The sequence below is a fragment of the Onychostoma macrolepis genome, chromosome 09 (genome assembly GCF_012432095.1).
Source record: "Onychostoma macrolepis isolate SWU-2019 chromosome 09, ASM1243209v1, whole genome shotgun sequence".
NCBI lineage: Eukaryota > Metazoa > Chordata > Actinopteri > Cypriniformes > Cyprinidae > Onychostoma > Onychostoma macrolepis.
Genome location: NC_081163.1, coordinates 16,053,761 through 16,076,192, shown reverse-complemented (window position 1 = coordinate 16,076,192; position 22,432 = coordinate 16,053,761). Strand labels below are relative to the sequence as shown.

The window sequence follows — 22,432 nt, the reverse complement described above, 5'->3', positions numbered from 1 at the left end:
CTCAGGGATTTCAGCACATTTCTGAACCTGACTAGATGGTTCTGGGGCAGTGCGTGGGCTGGTCTGACATGCTGGTGTCAGTCGAGTGACTCAGCAGACTAATTACCACAGTCCAGTGCAGAATCTCACCGTCCTGCTCCTGCACTCTCATGCTGCTTTCCTTCAGTCTGTACTAAGCTATTAGCTTTGCCATTTCCACATGAGTGGACAAAGGCACACATTACCTGAGGATACTGTCACTCTGGATCTCACGTCTAAACAAAGACTCCTGTGAAACTACCGCTGGGGTTGACATAGCAAAGTCTTGACTTGAACTTAAAGAGTTCATAGGTGTGTGAACAAGTTTTTCAGTGATTGAGCAGGATACACATTTTTACAGTTTTAAAGATCACAAACAGGGAAGATAATGCCAGCACTACATATTGTTTAGAAAAAATGCAGCTCTGTTATTTCCTTAAAGAGTTCACCTAAAATTGTAAATTCTGTCAGTTACTCACCCTTGTGTCATTCCAAACCTGTATGTCTTTCTTACTTCTGTGGTTAAAGAAAGAGAAGATACACTGGATGGGACAGTTCATTAAAATGTTAATGGCTGTCTCTCCCCTTATTACACATAACCAAAACAGCCAGGAATCAAGTTTCATGCATATTATGTTTCATGCTCATCACTCATTGTTAGGTACACACCTTTTATTTTCAATGTTTATTTCTCCAAGTTTTTCACACAAAACTAGACTTAGCCTACTTAGAGGCTATTGACTGATGTCTGTTTCCACAGAGAGTTGTTTGTATTTTCTTCAGGGCATTAGATGGCTTTGTAAACTGAAGCCAGATGGTCAGAATTAAAGGAAGCCATAAACTGGCAACCGACACACAATATAATTGTTTAGAATTTTGCTCTGTTTTTCTCTTTCTAGTCTGATCAACAAGATCAGGCCTGGCGTCGTCAAGAGGCTAAACCGATTATCCACACCTATTGCTGGCCTGGTACGTTTTTTTTTTTTAATCATTATTATTATTATTATTATTTGTACTTTGACATCCATATATTATTTGAGCTGTAGTATTTCACCTTGGCTAAGAACCTTAATGATTTGAATGATTTGCCAAACAGTTTACATGTACAGGGGTGTTAAGTGTGAATTGCACAGGGTTGATCATTTACTTATACTTGGTATTTAATAGGAATAATTTGCCAAACAGTAAGCATTGTGATTATTTTCCCCATCAAGAACAATCCATATGCATGTAGAAAAGAGTAGATCATCCAACTCTCATGACAACTTGTAAAAAACACATAAATCTTTCTGAGGACTTTTTAATTCAAGAGCATAGACAAGTTGGATATGGGCCTGAATTAAGCTGTTTTGGCATAATCTATGCAAAACATGCTCATTTATTTCCCATTGCCCTTTAAAACTTTTGACCCAGGTAAGCTTAGATAAGCATCTGCATGTCCAACAGCATCACAGCGGTATTTCCATAAAATGCTTCCAACCCCAAAACCTACCAAGCACAGCCTAAACTCACAATTGAGGGCTTACATGGCAAGGGCTAAGCAAAGGCATGCAAAGAAAAACACATAGTTTGGAGTATATTTTAGTTTTGCTAAATACTGCTGAGCCTGTAAAGTTTGTCCGTAAGAGAGCTGTTTCTGACCTCCCAGCAAACCGTAAGATGCAAAAGAACACAATGCTCTTATCCAGCTATGTTTATGACTGATGAAAGATATTTTTCCACAGAATGAAAGGCTCATTCAAGGCTCTGAAATCTTACCAGCGCCATTATTGTTCCTTCTGGCTGCTTTGCTTTTGTTCGAAACAGTTTCATTCTAATACAGAGGATTTATATTTTGTTAAATCAAGGCTCATTAGTGCAAGAGCGGAAATCTCTGGTTTTGTGGACTGTGTAGCGACTCTGGCTTTGGATCGCTAAACTCTACTCAGGGTTTGGCTTCGGCTGATCTCTGGATCACTTTCCCGTAGTTCCATCAAACCCGGAGCCGTGGTTTACCCTTGTGTTTCCCTGGATAGCTGATCCTCCTTTTAACAATTTGAAGAGAGGAAGCCTACACTTGTGTGGCATGCTGGTCGGCCACATTAGAAAAGTTATTCTGGCAGGGCTTTAGCCTGAGGTTTAGCAGAAAGATGACTCCTTAGAGCATAGCCCTTCATAAACCCCCCATAATTGAGCTGGATGGATATATTTGCAACGAGTCTCACCACTGTGAAAGGAGAATTGGCAGAACTGATTATTTGAATAGAATTTTCCACAGGCCACCAGGCTTGTTAGCTCTTAAAAGTGGGCATTTAAGCATTTATATTTTATTATTTACTTTTATTAAACCCATAATATGAAAGTGTTCAATTTTTAATGAACTGGCACATTATTTCCTGTTCACCATAATAGTTTACTGAAAACAACATGTTTCATATGAGAACTTCTACCTGTATGCTGACACACTTTTCACACAAATGTGACCCTGGACCACAAAACCAGTGTTAAGTGTAAATTTTTTGAAATTGGAAAGCTGAATAAATAAGCTTTTCATTGATGTATGGTTTGTTAGGATCGGACAATATTAAAGTTGTCCAAATGAAGTTCTTAGCAATGCATATTACTAATCAGAAATGAAGTTTTGATATATTTACGGTAAGAAATTTACAAAATATCTTCATGGAACATGATCTTTACTTAATATCCTAATGATTTTTGGCATAAAAGAAAAATTGATCATTTTAACCCATACTATGTATTTTTGGCTATTGCTACAAATATACCCCAGCGACTTCAGACTGGTTTTGTGGTCCAGGGTCACAAATGTACTTTAACATACCTTAGATTGCAAACATATCACCAGTGATGCCTGTGCAATACGTTGCTGGATAAAATATGAATGTATGGTATACAAGACCTCCAAATTCCTGAATCATAATCAATCAACCAACCAACCAACCAACCAGTGTTTGTCGCAAAACAGTGTTTGACAAGCGGCTTGATAGTTTTGTCAGAGGACTGTAATCACTAAATGAGAATTTCTGACAGGATTATGTGCACTGACTGTAAAGATAAAGATTTTTTCTGCATCATGTCTACACAATTTGGTTCTTGAGATGAATTCTGGTATGCTAACTAATGAATGTTAAAACTTGCTTAAGTGAATTGAAGGAATTTTTACTATGCAGTTGGTTTGACCCAAAGCTATGCCGTTTTCAGATGCTATTTCTTTGCTAACTTATTTATACCATTAATATTTAACTTTTACTTATTTACGTACAGTAGTTAGGAATCTGTTTTTGCCAAATTCCTTTTCACTAAAATATTTACATAAGCATTTACATTTTCTATTTAATTATAATTAGTAATACTCTATATATTATATACAATATGCTAATTGTAGTAACCTTGGTTAGGCGCATTTTTCAAGGACACAAAAGTTATAGATCCTGAGTCACATATAGCTGGGATTGAACATGTAACTTTTGTGTTGTGTGAAACCTAATAACTAAACTTAAATTTAATACATCTGAAGTATTCTGCTGTGGCAAGGTGATATTGTTATTGGTAGAGGTATCTGACAAACTCCAGTTATTGTGTCATTGTCCTGAAGCTATCTGTGTAAAATTATTAACACCTATTAATGGTTGGATTTACATGACCTGTTAAGGAATTGTAGGTCATTTTAAATTCCATGTAAAGGTCTGTTTGTTCCTAGCCACCTGTTCCAAGACATTTAGCATTCAGGTATTCAGGTAAACAGATGACAAGCTGAATTTTTTCATATCTTAGATATTTTGCATAAGTCTAGGTTAAAGGTTAAGGACACTGATCAAGCTATTGGAGTGTGAGGATTTGTTTGAGGAACAGAACGCTAAAAGACATCTTGTTGACATCAATTTTCTATGAACTTCATTTCAGACACGCATTTGTCACCTTTAAACACAGATGAAACATACTTCAACAGATACTTTGACCCTCACAAAGGGTCAGGGTGAGACTATGGATTTAACAGTTTAAGCAAGGAGGTGATTCAGAAGTGCAGCTCCTCATTGCCATCTGCTAATAAGCATGTTTGCTGTTTAAATATAGACCAGAGCACCCTGTGATTATTTTAGAGCAAGCTGGAAAGCAGGAAAGGGTGGGCTGCACACTCTGAACATCTTATCCATGTGGTTGATCGAATCTAATTGAAATGATGTCACAACACAACATCAGTGCCGTGATAGTCTGCATTCATCAACATACCGGATGTGTATGTGAATGCACACACACAATCTCGAGTTTCCTTTATATTTAAGCATTTCCCTACCCACCCACCAAGCGATTTTAACACTTGCTCGGGGGAAATAGTTTGTCGTTTCAGTCACCTGTGTTTCATGGCAACCCGGTCTCCAAAATAATCCACCGCCCTGAAGATTCCTCAAATATTCTGCTGAGAGATTTGAGTGGCGGTTTCTGGGTGTGAAAAGGGAGAGTATGCTTGAGTTTATGTTTGTGCACACGTAGGTATGTGTCTGGGTTAGTCTAGAGCGAGTGAAAAGGGAGAGTGTGTGTGTGTGTGTGTGTGTGTGTGTGTGTGTTTGTGTGACTGCCGTGCATGTGTGGGGGAGGGGACTAGTGGCGTTGATACTCTCTGTCATGTTTTTGCACCGCCCCGAGGCCAAACTCCTGCTCTCACAGGTACTGTCAATCAGTGAGGTCCCTGCCTTCATTCTTTGCTCTTGTGGTATCACTTTTTATTTGCCACCTGCCCTCTTTCGTCTCCTCCCACTGCTTCAGCTCACTGAACTGAACTTTGGATGCAATGATTTCTGGACTGCGTGTGCCAAAGAGTTCTCATATGACTTCTGTCTAACTCACAAGGTGGACACATATTCTCTGTTGACAGGACAACATCAGCCTCTTCTTAAAAGCCTGTGCAAAGCTTGGACTAAAAGAGGCCCAGCTTTTCCACCCAGGAGACCTTCAAGACTTATCCACACGTGTGACTGTCAAGTAAGTTTTTGTTTTCTCAACTTACAATGTTCTGTAATATGCTTGACCCTTCATCAATGTGAAAATAGCAGTGGTTTAGCTGCAACAGAATGTGTCCAACCACTGTTTATGGCTCACTGGATGGTGATTTTGGCAGATTTTATTGTCTTCTGGTCTCATATCCACATACTTTTGTGAAACAGGCTTGTATTACCAAGCCAGTTATTTAAATTCATTGTATGAGACTCAGTGCGAATGGCTATTATTAATACATTTATGGGACATGTTGTGGTTGTTGACATAATAGCGTTGTAACATTTATCATTCAGTCGTTCCCAGCTTGTTTTGTTTGTGAAAATGAATTGAATATTAAATGAAAGTCATGAATTAGATATGCCCTTTTGTAAAGTGAAAATTGAAAGTTAGAGAAGAGTCAATAAATGAAGCAGAGCAGAGGTGAGTCGAAATGAAACTATAATCTGATCTTAAAACAACAGAATCACCCTCATCAGTGAAGCATAAACTCTCACTATCGCTGAATCAGAAGCTGACAGTTGGCTTGTGTATGTGTAAATCCGAGATGAAGAGAGATTTAAGGACTTTTTGCGCGTGTGCTGTGGGTGAATTTGCCACTCGCAGGTGTTTATGTCATGTGCAATCTGTAATCATATATTGTTGTAGTTTCAGTGTTTTGGCTCAGCCCATGCCTGTGACCAGGGTGGAAAAACATGGCATGTTGATCAACCTGTTCATATTCTCACAGGTGTGTCTTGTATGGTTACGTCGTGAGATCTGTCAATCCAGCTTTGACATGTTCATCACCGCAATAGCACTCTGGTATTTGCAAACAAAACCACTAAGAAGTACTAGGCTATTATATTTTACGAGTTACTTAAATGAACTAGAACATTTGTGATTCAGGTTCAAAACAAAGGTTCACAAATATAATAATTCTGTCATCATTTTTGTACCCTCATGTCATTCCAGTCCTGACTTTGTCTCCCATTGAAGAAAAAAGGAGAAATTTTGAATAATGTGCTGGTTGCAGTTGCAATGAATGGGAACTTTCAAGCTTTAAAAAAGGAAGTAAAGGGCCATGAAATTATAATAAAAGTAGTTTGCTTGACTTGTGTGCTATTTTCATTATTCATTCGAATATTTTAATTTGCTTATGCAAATTACACCAGTGTGTTTTATAAGAATTTTAAAAATGCCAACATCCCTTTGTTTAGTACCAATGTAATTTGAAAGCTCTTTATATACATTTCCTGTTTTTTTTGTTGTTTTTTTTCATTTTAGTTAAAATTTCAGCTTTTTTTTTTGTATCTTACACTGCATGCAGTTACAATGAATGGAAACTAAAGCTTCCAAGCTTCAAAAAGGAAGTAAAGGACCATAAAAGTATAATAAAAGTAGTTTGCTTGACTTGTGCAATATTTTCCAAGTCTTCCAAACAACTGTGACTAACAGATCAGTCATTCACTGATATTCTTCATCAGTGGTTTGTTAGCCAGATCATTTTAGTCAATGAGTTGAACTTGAAAACTGGATCAGTTCAGTAAATGAATCATCGAGACTGCTTTTATGACCTGATTCGTCAGTTTCACCAAAAAGATTCATTCATGAATTGGGAAACACTACTACTCCTGTAAGCTCTTACGAATTCTCATGAACCTGGCAAGGAAAATGTCAAATGTCAGGTTTTTCAGTGAATTACGACTTAAGTTTGGTCTGTTCCTCACATAACCTCATCATATGACCTCAGAAGATTTAGAAAGAATTACACCACACAAGTCACAGTCTGAACCGCATTAATCATAACTTAATGGTGCGTTTTTGTCATTTTGGAGCTTAGCAGCTTGTTCACTTTAATTAGCTTAAAAAAAGAGTTCTAACGATATTCTTCAAAAATTCAAGTTATGTGTTTTAAGGAAGAAAAACAACACAATTTTTAGGTGAACTATTCAGTGGATTGTCTGCAACTGATTTTCATCTTGTTCCTGTGTTTTCTCATAGTTGATCCTTTTGTGAACCGCTTCATTTGACTAAGGTGTGTTCAGCTCTGGCTTGAACTAGTCAAGCACAAATTATTGGTGCGTTTGGACCATTGTGACCTATCAAAGCTGTATCACGTCACATTCAAATATGTAAAGTCAGCCTGCTCATATTGATAAGACTGCTTTGAATATGGCGAGGGAGGGCTGGAAGTTTCTGCCTGTCATGTCATTGTTACCTTAGCTGAAGTGACAGTGCCATCAGACGCTGAGATTAAACAAAGCGAGCCTGACGGTTACCATGCCACACCCTCACTGCCATGCCAACCGTACAGAGGCTCTGATTAAACAGAACTCATCCAGTGCCTATAGGCTATAATTATAGTCACTTACTCCACTTGTATATGTCTGAGGGTGTGTGTGAGGGTTTATCTGCGTCCACTGACAGACATTTGTCGGAAGGGTTCCAGGGGTCCTAATTTTAGAATTGAAAGGTCACTTTTTGACACTAGACGAAGTGCAGCAGTGATATGATTCTTGACTGTTACTTTTTATAGTTTGTTTTCTCTTTCATTCTCCTGGTGTAACTTTACATCTTCAGGAACATGTTTATGTTTACTTCATAAACTCTACCGTTTTGGCTTGTGTTCTCTGTTGTGGGTTTGTGTAGGCCGTGCAATTTGCATATACTAACTGTAAGCTGGTCAAGAAGTAGACTCGACCCACTCTGCACTGCAGTCCAGCAGTGATATTTAAAAGGGTTTTTTTACCCAACTCTTGCCAAATCATTCGAGCAAATGCCATGCATTTTTTTGTGTTCTGAAGCGATACATTGTTTGTGCCACTTTCCTGCTTCAATGCTCTTTCACCAACTGCTAATACAGATGGCAGTAAACCTTCTTCAATGTGAGGGCATAGTTTGTACGCTACATTAAAGTTCTCTGATCTCTCACACTGATCTGAGGTTTACAGCCCTTGTGGAGTTTGACGCCGAATGTTCGCAGTCACATAGAAGGCAACGTGAGGAGATATTGCAGCTTATTGCCGACAGACTTGAGATAAGCAGGGCCTGCATTCATCATTACTCATCGGCCCATGAAAAGCAAGTGTTTCAGAGAGGGAAACAACTTTGGGTCATCTGTCCCTCAGGCAGCCTCTTCCAGCACGACAGCTGCTCATTTCATGGCCTGTTTATGTCTGCTAGTAAACGCGATCAGTATACTGACATACTACCTAATACAACTTATTTACTTCTATATACTACCAATCAAAAAGTTTTATATAAAAGTATTAATTAATAATATGATTTATTGTAATGTCTTTAAATGCTGTGGTTATGTGAACAAAAAGTTCATTGTTAATTTGAATATTAAATTATTTATAATAATTTAAAATATTTATATTAATTCTGCAAATTACACCAGTCACCAGTGTGTTTTATAAGTATTAGTTGTTGTTTTTTTAAATGTCAACATCCCAAATTAAATTTAGTACCAATGTAATTTGAATGAGTTTTATATTTCCTATTTTCATATTAGTTAAAATGTTAGCAATTTAGTTTTTTGTGATTTTTATAACTGTTTTATTTCAGTTTTAGTTGACTTCAATAAAAATTTGAAATGATGCCTTGCCTGAAATAAAATGAATGTAGGTTTTTTATATTTTATTCCAGTTGACAATAGATTTATTTCAAGTAGCATTTATTTAATTTAAACTTCTTTTTCTTGAACTGAAAAATTTACTTAACTGATGAACAGGATTCTGGAAAACAGTTTTCAAGTCCAACATAAGAGAGCTTTTCATGACTGCTGTTTTGTAGATTCATTATTTATTAGTGCTGTGTCAATGTAGGATGTATTGAACATACAGGCAGGCATGAAGCTTCTTTGAAAATAGGTATTCTAGTGGTGGTTCAGAAAGTTTCATTGCTGTAGTTGTGTGAACTTTGTCTCTGTGTTTTATTATTGTCTCATCCAGTGAACGTATTGCCGTGTTACTAGTGATTGCATAAAGTTAATGATAAAGAATTATATCTTTTCCTGCATTCCAGTAGTTTAGAGTTGTGCATTTTAGTGATTTAGAGTGTTGATAAAACCTCACTTTTTGCCCTCAGACAGTGCTAATAATTATGGACAATCATCAGTTATCGATTTCAAAAGGAGTCATACTGTACATAGCTTCAAATAAGACAGCCAAATTAACCATAAAAGAAATGTGATTACAAATGCTCTGGCTTCATGTCATGCTTTATCTGTTTCGGAGGTTTTACAGCATTAGTACAGTGTGGCATTAACAATAGTGTTTTTATTAACCGCCGATATCATCATCTCATGCTCCAGCTCCGAACTGATTGCCAGATAAACCACTGACTTCTCTTCTCTTAGCACATGCAGATGTTTTGTTTGAGGTCGGCTGCTGGTTATTTTTTAGCTATGTTTAAGTGGAAAAATACTTAAAAATGGAAATGTTGAATGTTGTATTCCTTTTTATTAGATTTAAATATACTACCGTTCAAAAGTAAAAAATGTATACTTTTATTCAGCAAGACTGAAAATGCCTGGGAAAAAAATATTTCCAAAATGTTAAGGGTAACACTTTACAATAAGGTGTCATTTGTTAACATTAGTTAATGTATTAACTAACATGAACAAACAATGAACAATGCATTTATTACACTATTTATTAATCTTTGTTAATGTTAGTTAATGAAAATACAGTTGTTGATTGTTTGTTCATGTTAGTTCACTGTGCATTAACTAATGTTAACAAGCACAACTTGTGATTTTTAATAATGCATTAATAAATGCTGAAATTAACATTAACTAAGATTAATAAATGCTGTAGAAGTATTGTTCATTCTTAGTTCATGTTTACTAATGTAGTTAACTAATGAACCTTATTGTAAAGTGTTACCAAGTTAAGCAGCACAGCTGTTGTCAACATTTATAATAAGAAATTAGAAAAAATTGCATTTTTATTAAATAAATGCAGCCTTTGTGAGCATAGAGGACTTTAAAACATTAAAAAAGTTGGTCCCACTTTATATTAGGTGGCCTTAACTACTGTGTACTTACATTTAAATTAATCATTTGGTACAATGCACTTATTGTGTACATACATGTTCTTACATTGTACTTTTATTGTTAATAATACCTATATGCTATTACATCTGTAATTCATTTCTGTAATTACATTTATAATTACACTGTTGACCCATCCCTTACACCTAAACCTACCCATACCACTTAACCTGTCCCTAACCTTACCCGTATCCCACTTTAATAGCAGCAAAAGTGTTTTGAAATACAATATGAACACAATAAGTACATTGTACTTATTTTTGGATGTAAGTACATAGTAGTTAATGCCTCCTAATATAAAGTGTGACCAAAAAGTCTTACTAACCCCAAAGTTTTGAATGATGGTTTAACTCCATTTAGACCAGTAAATAAGTACTGTCGGTGCACTGTTGCATGCTGAAAGTGTAAAAGAACCACTCTGGATTCACAGTGTTGTGAACTGCAATATAAGATTTTCATTATAAGAGTTGTGGGAGAATGAATAGGTTATTTTTTCAATGGTGTGTGGCACTGGATGGCATCAGTGGTGTCTGTGACATGAACACTAGTACATTGTGAATTACTCAATTGTCCACACAGACAAACAAGTGTTGCGTTTGTTCGACACGCTCATCAGGCTAGTGAAAATGATATCTTTGCAATCTTTACTTGTGGATTATAGCTGGTGATTCGGATAAAGATGTATCAAGTCTTTTGGGAGGCATTAAATCAATCACAGCTGACACCTCCATTGAAATGTTAATGTTGTATCATAGGGCTGTGAGTGAAGACTTTATAAAAAGCAAAGACACAATGAAAGATTGATGCAATCTGACATGACTCGTTATTAGCATTTGTTCATAAAACCAGGAACATTCTTTACCTGCTGAATGTTACTGAACTGGGCTGTGAGCTCTTAATATCCCAGCTATGCACACACACCCTCTAGTATTAGGCTTTGTAAATAAAGGGTGTTGATGTGTCATGAACCTGCCTGACCATTGTCACTGCGTCATTTTATTGCATTGCCCAAAAGGGACTGGCAGGTCTTTACCACATTTTTATGGACATGAATCATTCCGATATTGAAGATGGATGTATGACTTGAAAATTCCAGAATTATGTCTTTGATATTGTGTAACTGAGGGCTGGACTTTGTCCATGTGTAAGTATTTTAGATTATGCGTGGGCAATATTCTATCTCTATTGTAGACTAGCCTGCTTTTTCACTGCACAACAGCTGTATGAGCCTCTCTGGTTTGGACATTGTTTAGAGTGAAACAGCATAGTATCATTTAGAAACTTCTATTGTGTTCTACTTTGACATGACACAATAATCACACATTCAGAAATGGTTTGGTTTCTAGAGAGAGACACATCCTAAATGTCAGTGTGACTTTCCCACGGGCTAGTACAGCACTTGTTTATGGCACTGACTGTACCTTCAGGCCCTAAAACTACCAGAAGAAAAAAAAGCTCTTGGGAATGTAGCTCAGATTCTGAGTTCATTAACAAATATTACAGAATGCAGCAGGTTGATGTTGTCTTTTGTGAGAATGTAACAGTGCAAACATTATATTCTCACAGACACAAACATTATTGCAAACAACATATTTTTTTTTTTTTTGTCTTTTGTCTTGGGAACAGACGGGTGATTATTTGACGCAGTCTTGTACTTGTTTAGACGCATTAGTTCAAAGCATTTAAAGTCTGTTGTGTGAATAGAGATCCCATTGAAAAGCATTTGTCTCTGATTATGTCTGACAGTGTTTTGAGTAGAAAAATGAGCTGTTGTAATTGGAATGTTACAGCCATGGTTCTCTTACTAAAGGATGGAGAATTAAGAGTGGCATGAGCGGCTGTTAAACACCAGTGCCACTACTTTTATTTTTTAACATAACTTAAAGGGGTCATTCACCTCAAAAAGTCAATATTTGAAAGTGAATTTTTAATAAATATACTGGCCACTCTTTTCAATATAATGAATTAGAACAGAGGCTGTCAAACTCCAAAATAATAAAAAAGCTCAAAAAAAGTTTTAGGAAAAGTGGTCCATGTGCTTTATTTGCATATCTTGCAAAGCCAAAGCCACATATTATAATTTTTTTGATAATATAAGTGTTGCTGACTACTTTTTATTATGCATTTTATGGGTTTATGGTGTGTTTGCATTCTTTTTAATGTTTGAAAAGTTCAGTCATTGTAATTGCAAGAAAAAGAGGACCAGTAGAAAATTTTTCAAAAAAATCTTCATCAGAATAAAGTCATATGGGTTCATGACAGCTTAAGAGTGAATAGATGATGACAGAATTTTAACTTTTTTCGTTTCTTTGTTATCAGATTCGATCAGAAATGCTGATTTAGCTGATCTTGAAAGCTTTCCCTTTCAAGATCAGTGCCTTCTCCGTTAGATAATATCTTTTGATCTTTTTTTTACCCCACATAGGATTTGCTGATAAATAAATACCTCATATTCATGTGAGTAAACCGTTGATCACATGAAACCAAAATACACCCTTGAGGTTCTATCTTTTCTCACCCCAACAAAGAGTCCTTTGGCTTTTTCAGGGCTCATAAATTATCATTAGGTAACAAGCGTTTAAGGCAGAATGTTCTTGAATTTTTTTTTTTTTCAGCAGCTTTGTAAATGTGGACTTTGTTCCGATGTCAGGCACATACTTTTTTTCCTCTGACGTCTTTTATTGGAGCAATAAATTGTTGCTATCGAGAGCAGTGAACGCCTTTATTCAGCAAGTTGAACATGTCATACAGGTTCACCAGCTTGAAAAACACACAGGTCACTGACTAGCATAATCGCTCTCCAACCTCTCAGCTGTTGAACACTCTAGCTTGTGTCATAAATCTTGCATCATGGCTGTCACAGCCATGTATTGTACAAAATGTATTGTATTGACTTTGAGAGTGTATTGTTAGTACTGTAAGAATGTGCTCTGTTGTGTCAGGATGGTATGTACCTACAGTGCAGGTCCTCCCAGTGTCATTGTATTGTATTGTCTATATCTCTAGGGAAATGGGTGTAATTTTCCATAAATTTGTTATTTCATGTTAAGGCATATGCTGAAAGTTGCAGGGAAAACCAAGTCAAAGTTTAGCTAGTAAGCATGGGACCTCCAATTCAGAGAGCAAATGGCTGAAGTATTATATAATCTCCTTGGTCAAAAAGAAGGAAATGCCTCAGTTACACACACAGCAACAGGATGTCAAGGATCTTAAGTTCAAAATTCCATTGACGTTTTACATAGAGGTATTTGGTATTTTTATTGTGATCCTATTTGGTCTTTACCTTGTGGGACAGTGCTCATAAATAACCTGTCAAGGACAAGAAGGTGACATAAAAGTAGAACATACACAGCACATGTACTGTGTCTTATCGTTGTTTTATTGTTTATGTGCTTGTCGCATTTCTGACATAAAATATATACTGTCGATTTAGAATGGAGCTAGTTTTAGTAGGGTTATTTAGCTGTTGTTCATCGGGTTGTTTGAGTGAACGTGTTTTCAGTGCATATCCTTTTGTATAGAGCTACCGGGAGCTGGCCTGATGGGATTGTGCTTTCACCTTCTAGCTCATTCACCAGAGCACACAGAGACCCAAAACATGCCCACTGTTTTTTATTGTCTTTTTCCCAGGCTGTGAGTGATTAACCAAACACCTCTTCTCCTCTACAGGCATCAGGAGAGCAGCAGGAGGCTCAAAAATGTAAGTGTTAATGCTGAGTTATTTGGGTTGCTCATGTTTATCTCCTAATTTGTTCATTTGGAATATGCTGGGAGTTTTAGGAGTCTGGCTTCATTCGTGCAGTGTCAAATAAAATGCTCACTTTGCAGCTTCCATAGTGTGGTTTGTGGTTGTCTGTTTATCTCTTAAAGTAGCTCAGTGGCAGTATATAATAGTAACGTTTCAAGAGGCTTTATCTAAAACTCAAGTACGCTGCTCAAGACACCTTTCTTGAGAACAAATGCAGTGGCCTAAAGGGGGCTTAAACCACCTTTAATGAAGTGGGAATGTCTGAACAAAATATGCAGGCCATAATATATATGTTGGTAAATTTCAAGTTATTTCAAGTGATGAAGCCTCTTGAAATGTAAACTGCCACTTAAAAGTTTGGGGCCAGTATGATTTTTTAAAAATGTTTTTGAAAGAAGTCTCTTTTGCTCATCAAGGCTGCTTTTATTTGAATCAAAAAAAAAAAGAATGTAATCTTGTGAAAATAAATAGCTCTTTTCTATTTGAATGTATTTTAAAATGTAATTTATTCCTGTGTTGGCAAAGCTGAATTTTCGTCAGTGTCACATGATCCTTCGGAAATCATTCTAATATGCTGTTTTGGTGCTCAAGAAATATTTATCATTATCACCACAGTTGAAAACAGTTGTTCTTTATAATATTTTTTTTGTTGTGTTTTTTTTTTGTTTTTTTTTTTTTTTTTTACCCAAAAAAACAGCATTTATTAAAATTTGAACAAAAATATTTAAACACTTAATGCATTAAAATGAACATTAGAGTAATTTGAGAAATGGCTCAAAGAGCATCTTTTTAGGAACTAAGGGCCAGGTTATATAATGGCTTTTAATCTTTAAATGGTGATTTAGCTAGTTTCTGTTGACATCCCAGCATGTAGCCAGGGACGAAGTAGCTTTGGATTTTATCACTGAATCATATCTTTGTTGCAATATGTTCGAATACAGTTGTGTTGATTTGTTTCCTAGGTTCTGATCACCATATACTGGTTGGGCAGAAAGGCACATTCTGATCCTTTTTATAATGGACCTTACCTAAATCTAAAGGCTTTCGAGGGATTACTTGGCAAAGCACTGTATAAGGTAAGATATGTATTGACATTATGCAGTATTTGACTGTAGTATTTACTTTTAGATGTTAAATTGTAGTGCTTGAATACCATGGAGACTGGCTGACCATGTAAATATCATTTTATGTCCATTCTGGTATTTAAAATATCTTGCTAAGAATGCAGCAGACTGGGCTCATGGTTTAACTAAATATTAAGGAACAGTGAGCCAATAGCAATTAATTGCTTTGATACTGACTCTTACATATGGAAAAAATAATTTATTTGAATTTAAATAGAATTTTCCATGCTTATTATATTATCATAGAAGTGCCATCAAAATCATTTTGTCATTAAACCTGCCATTTAAATTTAAAACTCTGCATAGTTCAGTTATTGTAGTCAGAAATAACCATGCAAATCTTTTTGTTAATACACATCAATATCAGAACAGAGTTTAAACACTTCTATGTACATGATCAGCTTCAATGGCATGACTTGCAATGGAAAAGACAGCAGATTCTCATGAGCAAGACTGTGTTTATGCACTGATGGAGGCTGTATGCTGTGTTTGTTGTTTGTGTTTTTCCCTTGTGCATGCTGTGTGTTGGTCCCTCACACTCACACCCTTGTGCTCGACAGATACTAGAGGATTGCACATCACTGCAGGGCAGTGTGCGAAACAGCTCTTGTAGAGATAGCTGGTACTCAGAGAAAGAAGAGCTCTTCCCACTACAAGCCGGACACAGGAGAGAAGACTCTCTAGACAGCCTCAACTCACTGGGCTCCAGAACTTACAGCACATCCTCAGACGCTACACTCAAAGGAAGCAGCGAGGGTAAGACTCTTCAGTCTCTCTTATGTGTTCTAACTTGACTTTGAGGCAGTCAGAGAAGAGTAGTTGTATGAAAGTGAAGTTTGGTCTCTCATTTTGCCTTTTTGGACAAGAAACAAACAAAAAAACACTCAAGCAGAGCAAGTGAAATAAGCTGTGAAGTGCCACAGAAAATAAAAACTTTACTTGAGCTGCAATGTAGTTATTAATTAACTCTTGCCTATCAAAACAAATACTTGGTGCCCTCTAGTGGTGTATGAGTGATACCATTTAAGGCTTTTGTCATGAGCTATATTTTGCTGACTGCCACAGTCAGCAGATACTTTTTTGATGGAAAGTGCAAATGTCCATCCACTCATACTCTTTTGGTTGCGTTTCAGTGGCATTAGCAGCTTTCTACTCCGTCATGGTCTCAGCGGCTCAATTGCAGCTCATGAGGAAGGTGCTGATGTAATTAGCAGCTGATATAATTAGTGTTCTGGGCTTTCTACACATTCACTACAGTGAGACATTTTTTTTCTTTTTCCCCACTGACCTGTTAATGAGTCAGTCGCTTCCCACTGCCATGTTTACTACATAGAAATATGTGCATGAGTGCGCTACAAAAAAAAAAAAAAGTTGTCTTGTTGTCTATATTTGGACAATGAAGACATTTTCTGAGAATTCTAATTTTTAAAAGTTAGAGGTTTTTGAAATAAGTCTCTTAGGCTTAGCAAGGCTGCATTTATTTAATCAAAAATACAGTAAAAACAATAATTTTGTGAGATATTATTACAATGTAAAATAATTGTTTACTATTTTTAATGTAAATTCTTCCTGTGATGGCAAAGATATGTTTTCAGCAAATGTTGCTCCAGTCTTCAGTGTCAAAAGATCCTTTTGAAACCATTCTAATATTATCACAGTTGAAAATGAGTGTACTGCTTAATATTTTTGTGTAAACATGATGCTTTTTTTCAAGAGTCTTTAATGGATAGAAAGTTCACAAGGACAGCATTTATTTGAAATATAATTTCCTTTCATCAGTTTAATGCATCTTTTCTGAAAAAAGTAATGATATCTTTAAAATAAAATAAAAAATCTTACTAAGCCCAAACTTTTGAATGGTAGTGTTTTATAATTATATGAATTACTGTAAGCTTATTTTCTTATCCTATTGGCAAATAGTTTTTTCTTGCTTTAAGATAAATATAATCAAATTTGGTGAGACTTCTGTGTAAAATAGATTCTGATGAATAACTTTCATTTTTGCACGGTGTGTTTTGTCTGAATCAAATTTAACAAGGATAGTAAAATGTGACTTCATCTACATTGTGTGGACTATCCAACAGTCCCCAGAAAAACAACTTCATGAATACACTAAATGAAAATCTGAAAATTCAAAAAAGTTATTCCATTACATTCTGTAAGTGTTAGGGTTTATGGTTATGGGTTAGAAAACATCATTAGCTCGGTATAAAAACAATAAATGTCGATGGAAAGTCCCCACCAGGATAGAAAAACAATCATGGGTGCATGTGTGTGTTTATAGCTCACACTCCTGGCTCTCTGTGCTGTTTCTCCAGGTTGTGGCAGTGACCCTGAAGCAGATCTGAGCTTCATGATGTCAGAAAATAAAGAATACCGCCGTTCACTGGTCATAGCACCTAAGACCACCACTCCGTACAATCAGTTTCTGCCATCAAAGGACAAGCAGTCATGCTACGTTCCAGCACCATTACGCAAGAAACGTGCAGAGCGAAATGATGAAGACAGAAGAAGCTGGGCTAGCCCTATGTTCACAGAAGATGATGGCACTTTTACAAGGTAATGCAAGTCTACATTATATCATAGGGGTGGTCATAGATCATAGTGGGGGGGGTTCAATGTACGGCATATATTCACCTACTTTGGTGAAAGGTGACCAATGATATATGATATTATCCAGATCATGCTTGCAGAAAAATGTTTTCTGTAAGTTTGTTCTTTCTCTAAGGAGGCCATAGGATAGAAAATCCACAAGTTTCTATCCTAGACAGCAACGAAATTAAAATGATAGCAAAACTTTCTTTAGTCTCCAGCTTCTCAGATTTTCCTGCAGAGAAAAAATATTAATTTTAAATCTTCTTGAATTTTAAAAGAACTCGACAATGACTCACAGTGTGCTCTGAAATCTGCAATCAAAAGATTTGAATGTGAACTATTGGTCATTCACTTTTTCTAGATTCATTATCATTACATTCCTCCATTGTTGGTTTGTCTTTGCCGGTGCTTATTTTTCCCACTATATCTTGGCACTGTGCTTTTGTGACCATCACTGGCGGTCCGTCCCAGTCATGAGAGGGCAGGTTCAGACCCTTCATCTATCACCGGGTTTAAATCCCAGACATCTGCTCACCCGTCTTTGGCCTATCAGTATGAGAGCAGTGATTCGGATGCAGACCGACCGGATGCTGACGTGGTTCTAGATGACCTCGCTAGTCGTAGGTTTCACAGCCCCTCCCCTGTCGCTCCGACCAACTTTGCCTTACCCATGAGCCTGGAGGCAACTGCTGTCCCGTGTACTACCAGGTCACAGGTGGCTGACAGTAATGTGTCCCGGCAGACACTGACCCATCTCAGGTCAGGACTGGCATCATTGACATGCATCTGTTTGCCATTTTATCAGTGCTAACTGTGGGATTTCTTCGTTGCTGTGATGTCTTTATTTCGCTTGATTTTAAGCCTATAGTGTGGACTTTTTGAAACATTTTGTTTTCAGTGTTTGCTTTTTATTTGGTTTGCTGTGCTTGTTAATTGTGGATGGTTTGATGTGCATTGATCATTGGCAGTATGTAACAAAAATGGCTGTCTTTTGAGCAGCAGTCAGTCACAGCCTCTTCAGAGGACTTACAGGAGACCTGTATCGGCTGGTGTCTGCGTTTATGATGACTCTGAAGAAGAGGATGACGAGTTTGGCTATGCTGATCCTGTTCAAGATGATCTTTATGCCCGTAAAGTAGGCCTGACGCCTCAACCGTCTGTAACAGTGCCTTTTGATAAATTTCTGCCCAAGTTCTGGACACCTGAGGAGGATGCACATGTGAAGAAGATCAAACTGGGCTCCCAGCGCCGGCCTTGGTACAGGAAGATCCAAGGTTTCAGGTCTGTCCGGTACTGAGGCAAAAAAAAGAGAAACAACATACCACAAATAATTAAAATTAATAAAAATTTGAAAATTCCAGGAATATTTAATTTTTCAACATATGCGTGATGTATCAGATAAGCAGAAGGGAAGGGAATCATTAACGATTCTGCTTCTTAGCAGAGATTCAGATTCTCTGGTTCATAATGTTTCTGTTGACAATATTTCATAATTTTGAGGAAGAAAGAACGGAAAATATTCCATTATTACTGCATTCATTCCAATAAGAGGCTGTTGAGTTTTAGATTTCAACAGAACAATAAAATCAAAATAAATCACCTCTTCATATTTATTAAAATTGGCAACTGTTCATCAAAATCTTTCAAAAATGAAATTTAAAAAAAAATTGCATTTACAGTATTTTTTATTAAATCTAAATAAGAACCTTTTCTCAATTCCTAGCCCTCTCGATCAGTCCATTAAGTGTTCAGATATTAATTTCTAATACACTGTAAAGACATGTTTGGCAATACACTGACTCTAAAAAAGTACAGCATTTGGCCACTTAGGTCACACTTAAATTTGTAGATTGCATAGATAAAAAATACATTACAAAATGATGTGGAATCTGCAAACAAATGGTGCTAGACCTGTCATATGGACGTGTTCTACAAAATCAACCATCGATTAAGTGTCCAAATTTTGATTTGAGCAGTACATCAGTTTTGCTTATACTTTCGTATATTTTTAAGTGTGGCTTAAATGTCCAAATAGTTTTGGTGCACTGTAAACCCTGAGGTTTCTTTTTGGCTTATTTACTTTTTCACTAAGGCTTCTGTTACCTCTCTGTCTTCTCTGTGGTGATGGTTGCTAACCTTTCTCCCCTGTCTTTCTCTGTGCTCTTTTACCTCACATTTTCCAGCCACAAGAAGTCAGGTTCGTCCTCTGAAGAATCAGATGGTGACGTCAACCCCTGGCTCTCTGTACCTACTTTCTCTCGCACTCAGTCTGAACCCCCTTCCTCTCACTCCCATGCACCTGAAGGCCTCGCTCAGTCCAGCCTCACTTCCACACTCAGGTCCTTATCACAGCCCTATATGCATTAGGACTGGACATCTACTCACTTCCCCCAATCAGCTTCTCCTCATGTTCTAATAAATGTATGAACTGGTGCTTACTAGCATGTAGTGTTTTTTATTCGAAATCATCATCATGAATGTTAGTGATCTCACCAAACAAGTGCAATTGTATCCATATGGAAATGGTGAGAATTGTCAGCATAGTATCAATATTCACGTAATTCCGGACTGTTTCCTTCAAAAAGGACAGTTCACCCAAAAAGATGAATCTTTATGCTGCTCTTTTCCAACAACATTGTTCATAGTAATGAAAGTCGTTCCTGCAACTCATTACAAGTGAAGCCCATGATTTGTGTGAGAAGAGGACAAAGGCCCTCCATTAAGCTATTCCTTCAAAAACAATTGAGACAATATAATATAATGTGTCCGTGAATACAGCTGATTCAGTTTAGAAATCTGACTGATCAATTGCTTTACAAACACACTGATGATCTGGTTACAGCAGCTCTTGAACGATTTGCCACAGCTGACTTGAAGGGGAAGATTATCAGTGAATAATGACTTAAATTTCTGTCTTCTCCTTACACAAAGCTATAATATGGCTTCAGAAGATGTGAAATATTATGAATGCATTTTATGGACCACATTTATAGCTCTATTTTGGTGCATTTATCAAAGCCTGTTCGTACCAAAAATGATAACTATGTATAGTAAATATATTAGCATCGACACCAACACATAACTAGATTCTGTTTATTATAAGTGTAGTTGCACTGTAGTTATGTCATCTGCCACTTTAAATGCTCAAACACTTTAAAGTCAGATAGATTTTGATTGGCACTCAATGTTTTTATCATTCATCAACTGGAAAAAAAATATTGTTCTGAATGTGATTCCAGTAATATTGTTCAACTTAGTTGTTATCGTTATAGTTGTGGTGTGGACTACTTTGCTATTCTCAAGAAATTCGAGCAGTTATTAAAACTTTAAAGTTATCAGTTGTAGTGATCATGCTTTGTGGCCTTAACAGTCGTGGTCGCTATGAACTGTTGTGTGGCCTGCGTCACGATTCTTAAAAATACTTGCTGTTCTTGTATTTAACTTTTAGTGAATATAACTTCTTAGTATTTTGTGGCAGAGTGCTCACAATGCTGCTGTTACTTATATGGTTAGTTGCATCCTCCTGCATGCACTACTCTTGCTTACTGATTCTTACACTTGCACTCTCCTACTGTCCCCTTGCATGTTCTGAATCCTTTCTTTGCTCTTTTCTCCTTTCATTCACCACAGTTCCCAAACACAACCTCTCACGGTTGCTCAGCAGACTGCTGTGCTGCATAATTTAAAGCCCCCTGATTTTTGGCCCAGACCGGATCCCGCCTCTGGCCCCAGACTCATAAAATGTGAAAAGCGTCCCCTCCTTGGGCGTGAACACCCTAACGACCCGTACAACGTTTCTGCCGACATCCTGCCTGATTTGGAAAATGACGATATGTTCACACGTCGTACAAAAGCCTTCCACTCAAGTGATGACCTGGCCAAGTTGAAGTATGGTAACTTCCTGGTGCCTCGCCGCAGATCGGAGGCCGACATCATGGTGGTAATTCAGCCCCGGCATGAGGGTGAACCCGTTTATCCTGACATTGAAAAAGACGATGTGGTTTTTCGAAGGGCTCAACAGCAAATCAGTCATCACCCTCTGTCTGGGGCCCCTGATAACTACCACCCTGTTCCTATTCCAGAGGCATGGGCTTTGCCACCAAAACTGCAGGCCAAGCTGATGTGTGACCCAGTTGAACCCAGACAGCACAAACCCAAGCCAGAGATTAAACATGGAGCAGAACAGCACCTGAAGGCAGATGATATGCTACTTAGGAAGCTAAGAGCTTTAAATACCCAAGGAAAGATGGAAAGAGAAGCTCCTGGTGTTTCTTTCTCTTGCAGTGAGGAAGATATGCAGAAATGGCAAGCCATCAGAGAGGCCAGCCGTGTGCGATACCGGAAGAGGCTGATGGTGGAGAGGTTAGGTTTCTGAGCCTGCAGAAATGCCTGTGTGCGCTTGTCATCATGATCTCAGCTGCGGTGTACTTTTCCCATTCTCGTGTTAACTATGATCTGATACTGGCAATGGCAGATGTTTGTGAGTTTAATATGGGTGTGACTTTGATTGCATGAGACCTGCCACTTGATGAATAATTGTTACAGGTAGATATTTGGATTTTCTTTTGAATTATGTTGGACTGGCTTCAAAGTTTGAACTTCTTTTTGGTTTGTGCAATTTGTGCATGAAGTCTTGATGTAAAAATGGTTCTCAGCATTGAAATTTGATCCATCCTGTGTTTTACCCACCCTATTTTTAACATAAGAGCAGGTACAGCCATTTTTTATTTGAATGCGCAATGGTGTCAGTCCCTTCCAGTAATTTTAACTGTACAAAAACAATACTTTATACTCCTTGATGTTGCTGGTACTGGTATTTGTTATCATATCATTTTAATTTATTGGTGTAATCATAAATGCACTGGTTTGTAGTACAAATGATTTTGCAGTTTTATGCAGTTTATTATTATTTTAGTT

General features: G+C 37.1%; 1 protein-coding gene across 15 annotated transcripts in view; it reads left to right on the top strand.

Annotated features, from left to right (window-relative positions):
• Positions 1 to 22,432, top strand: part of lmo7a (LIM domain 7a) — a 44,925-nt gene that overhangs the window by 6,069 nt on the left and 16,424 nt on the right. For 10 of the 15 annotated variants that reach the window (XM_058786598.1, XM_058786597.1, XM_058786595.1 and 7 more), the window contains exons 3-12: positions 918 to 987; positions 4,889 to 4,995; positions 13,718 to 13,748; positions 14,759 to 14,872; positions 15,481 to 15,676; positions 17,239 to 17,479; positions 17,987 to 18,274; positions 18,515 to 18,796; positions 19,699 to 19,854; positions 21,146 to 21,877. In XM_058786598.1, coding sequence (XP_058642581.1) covers positions 918 to 987; positions 4,889 to 4,995; positions 13,718 to 13,748; positions 14,759 to 14,872; positions 15,481 to 15,676; positions 17,239 to 17,479; positions 17,987 to 18,274; positions 18,515 to 18,796; positions 19,699 to 19,854; positions 21,146 to 21,877 — 2,217 coding nt within the window. Of the gene's footprint in view, positions 1 to 917; positions 988 to 4,623; positions 4,681 to 4,888; positions 4,996 to 13,717; positions 13,749 to 14,758; positions 14,873 to 15,480; positions 15,677 to 17,238; positions 17,480 to 17,986; positions 18,275 to 18,514; positions 18,797 to 19,698; positions 19,855 to 21,145; positions 21,878 to 22,432 lie in introns of those variants that run through there. The other 5 variants (XM_058786608.1, XM_058786607.1, XM_058786604.1 and 2 more) reach the window with 4 other exon arrangements.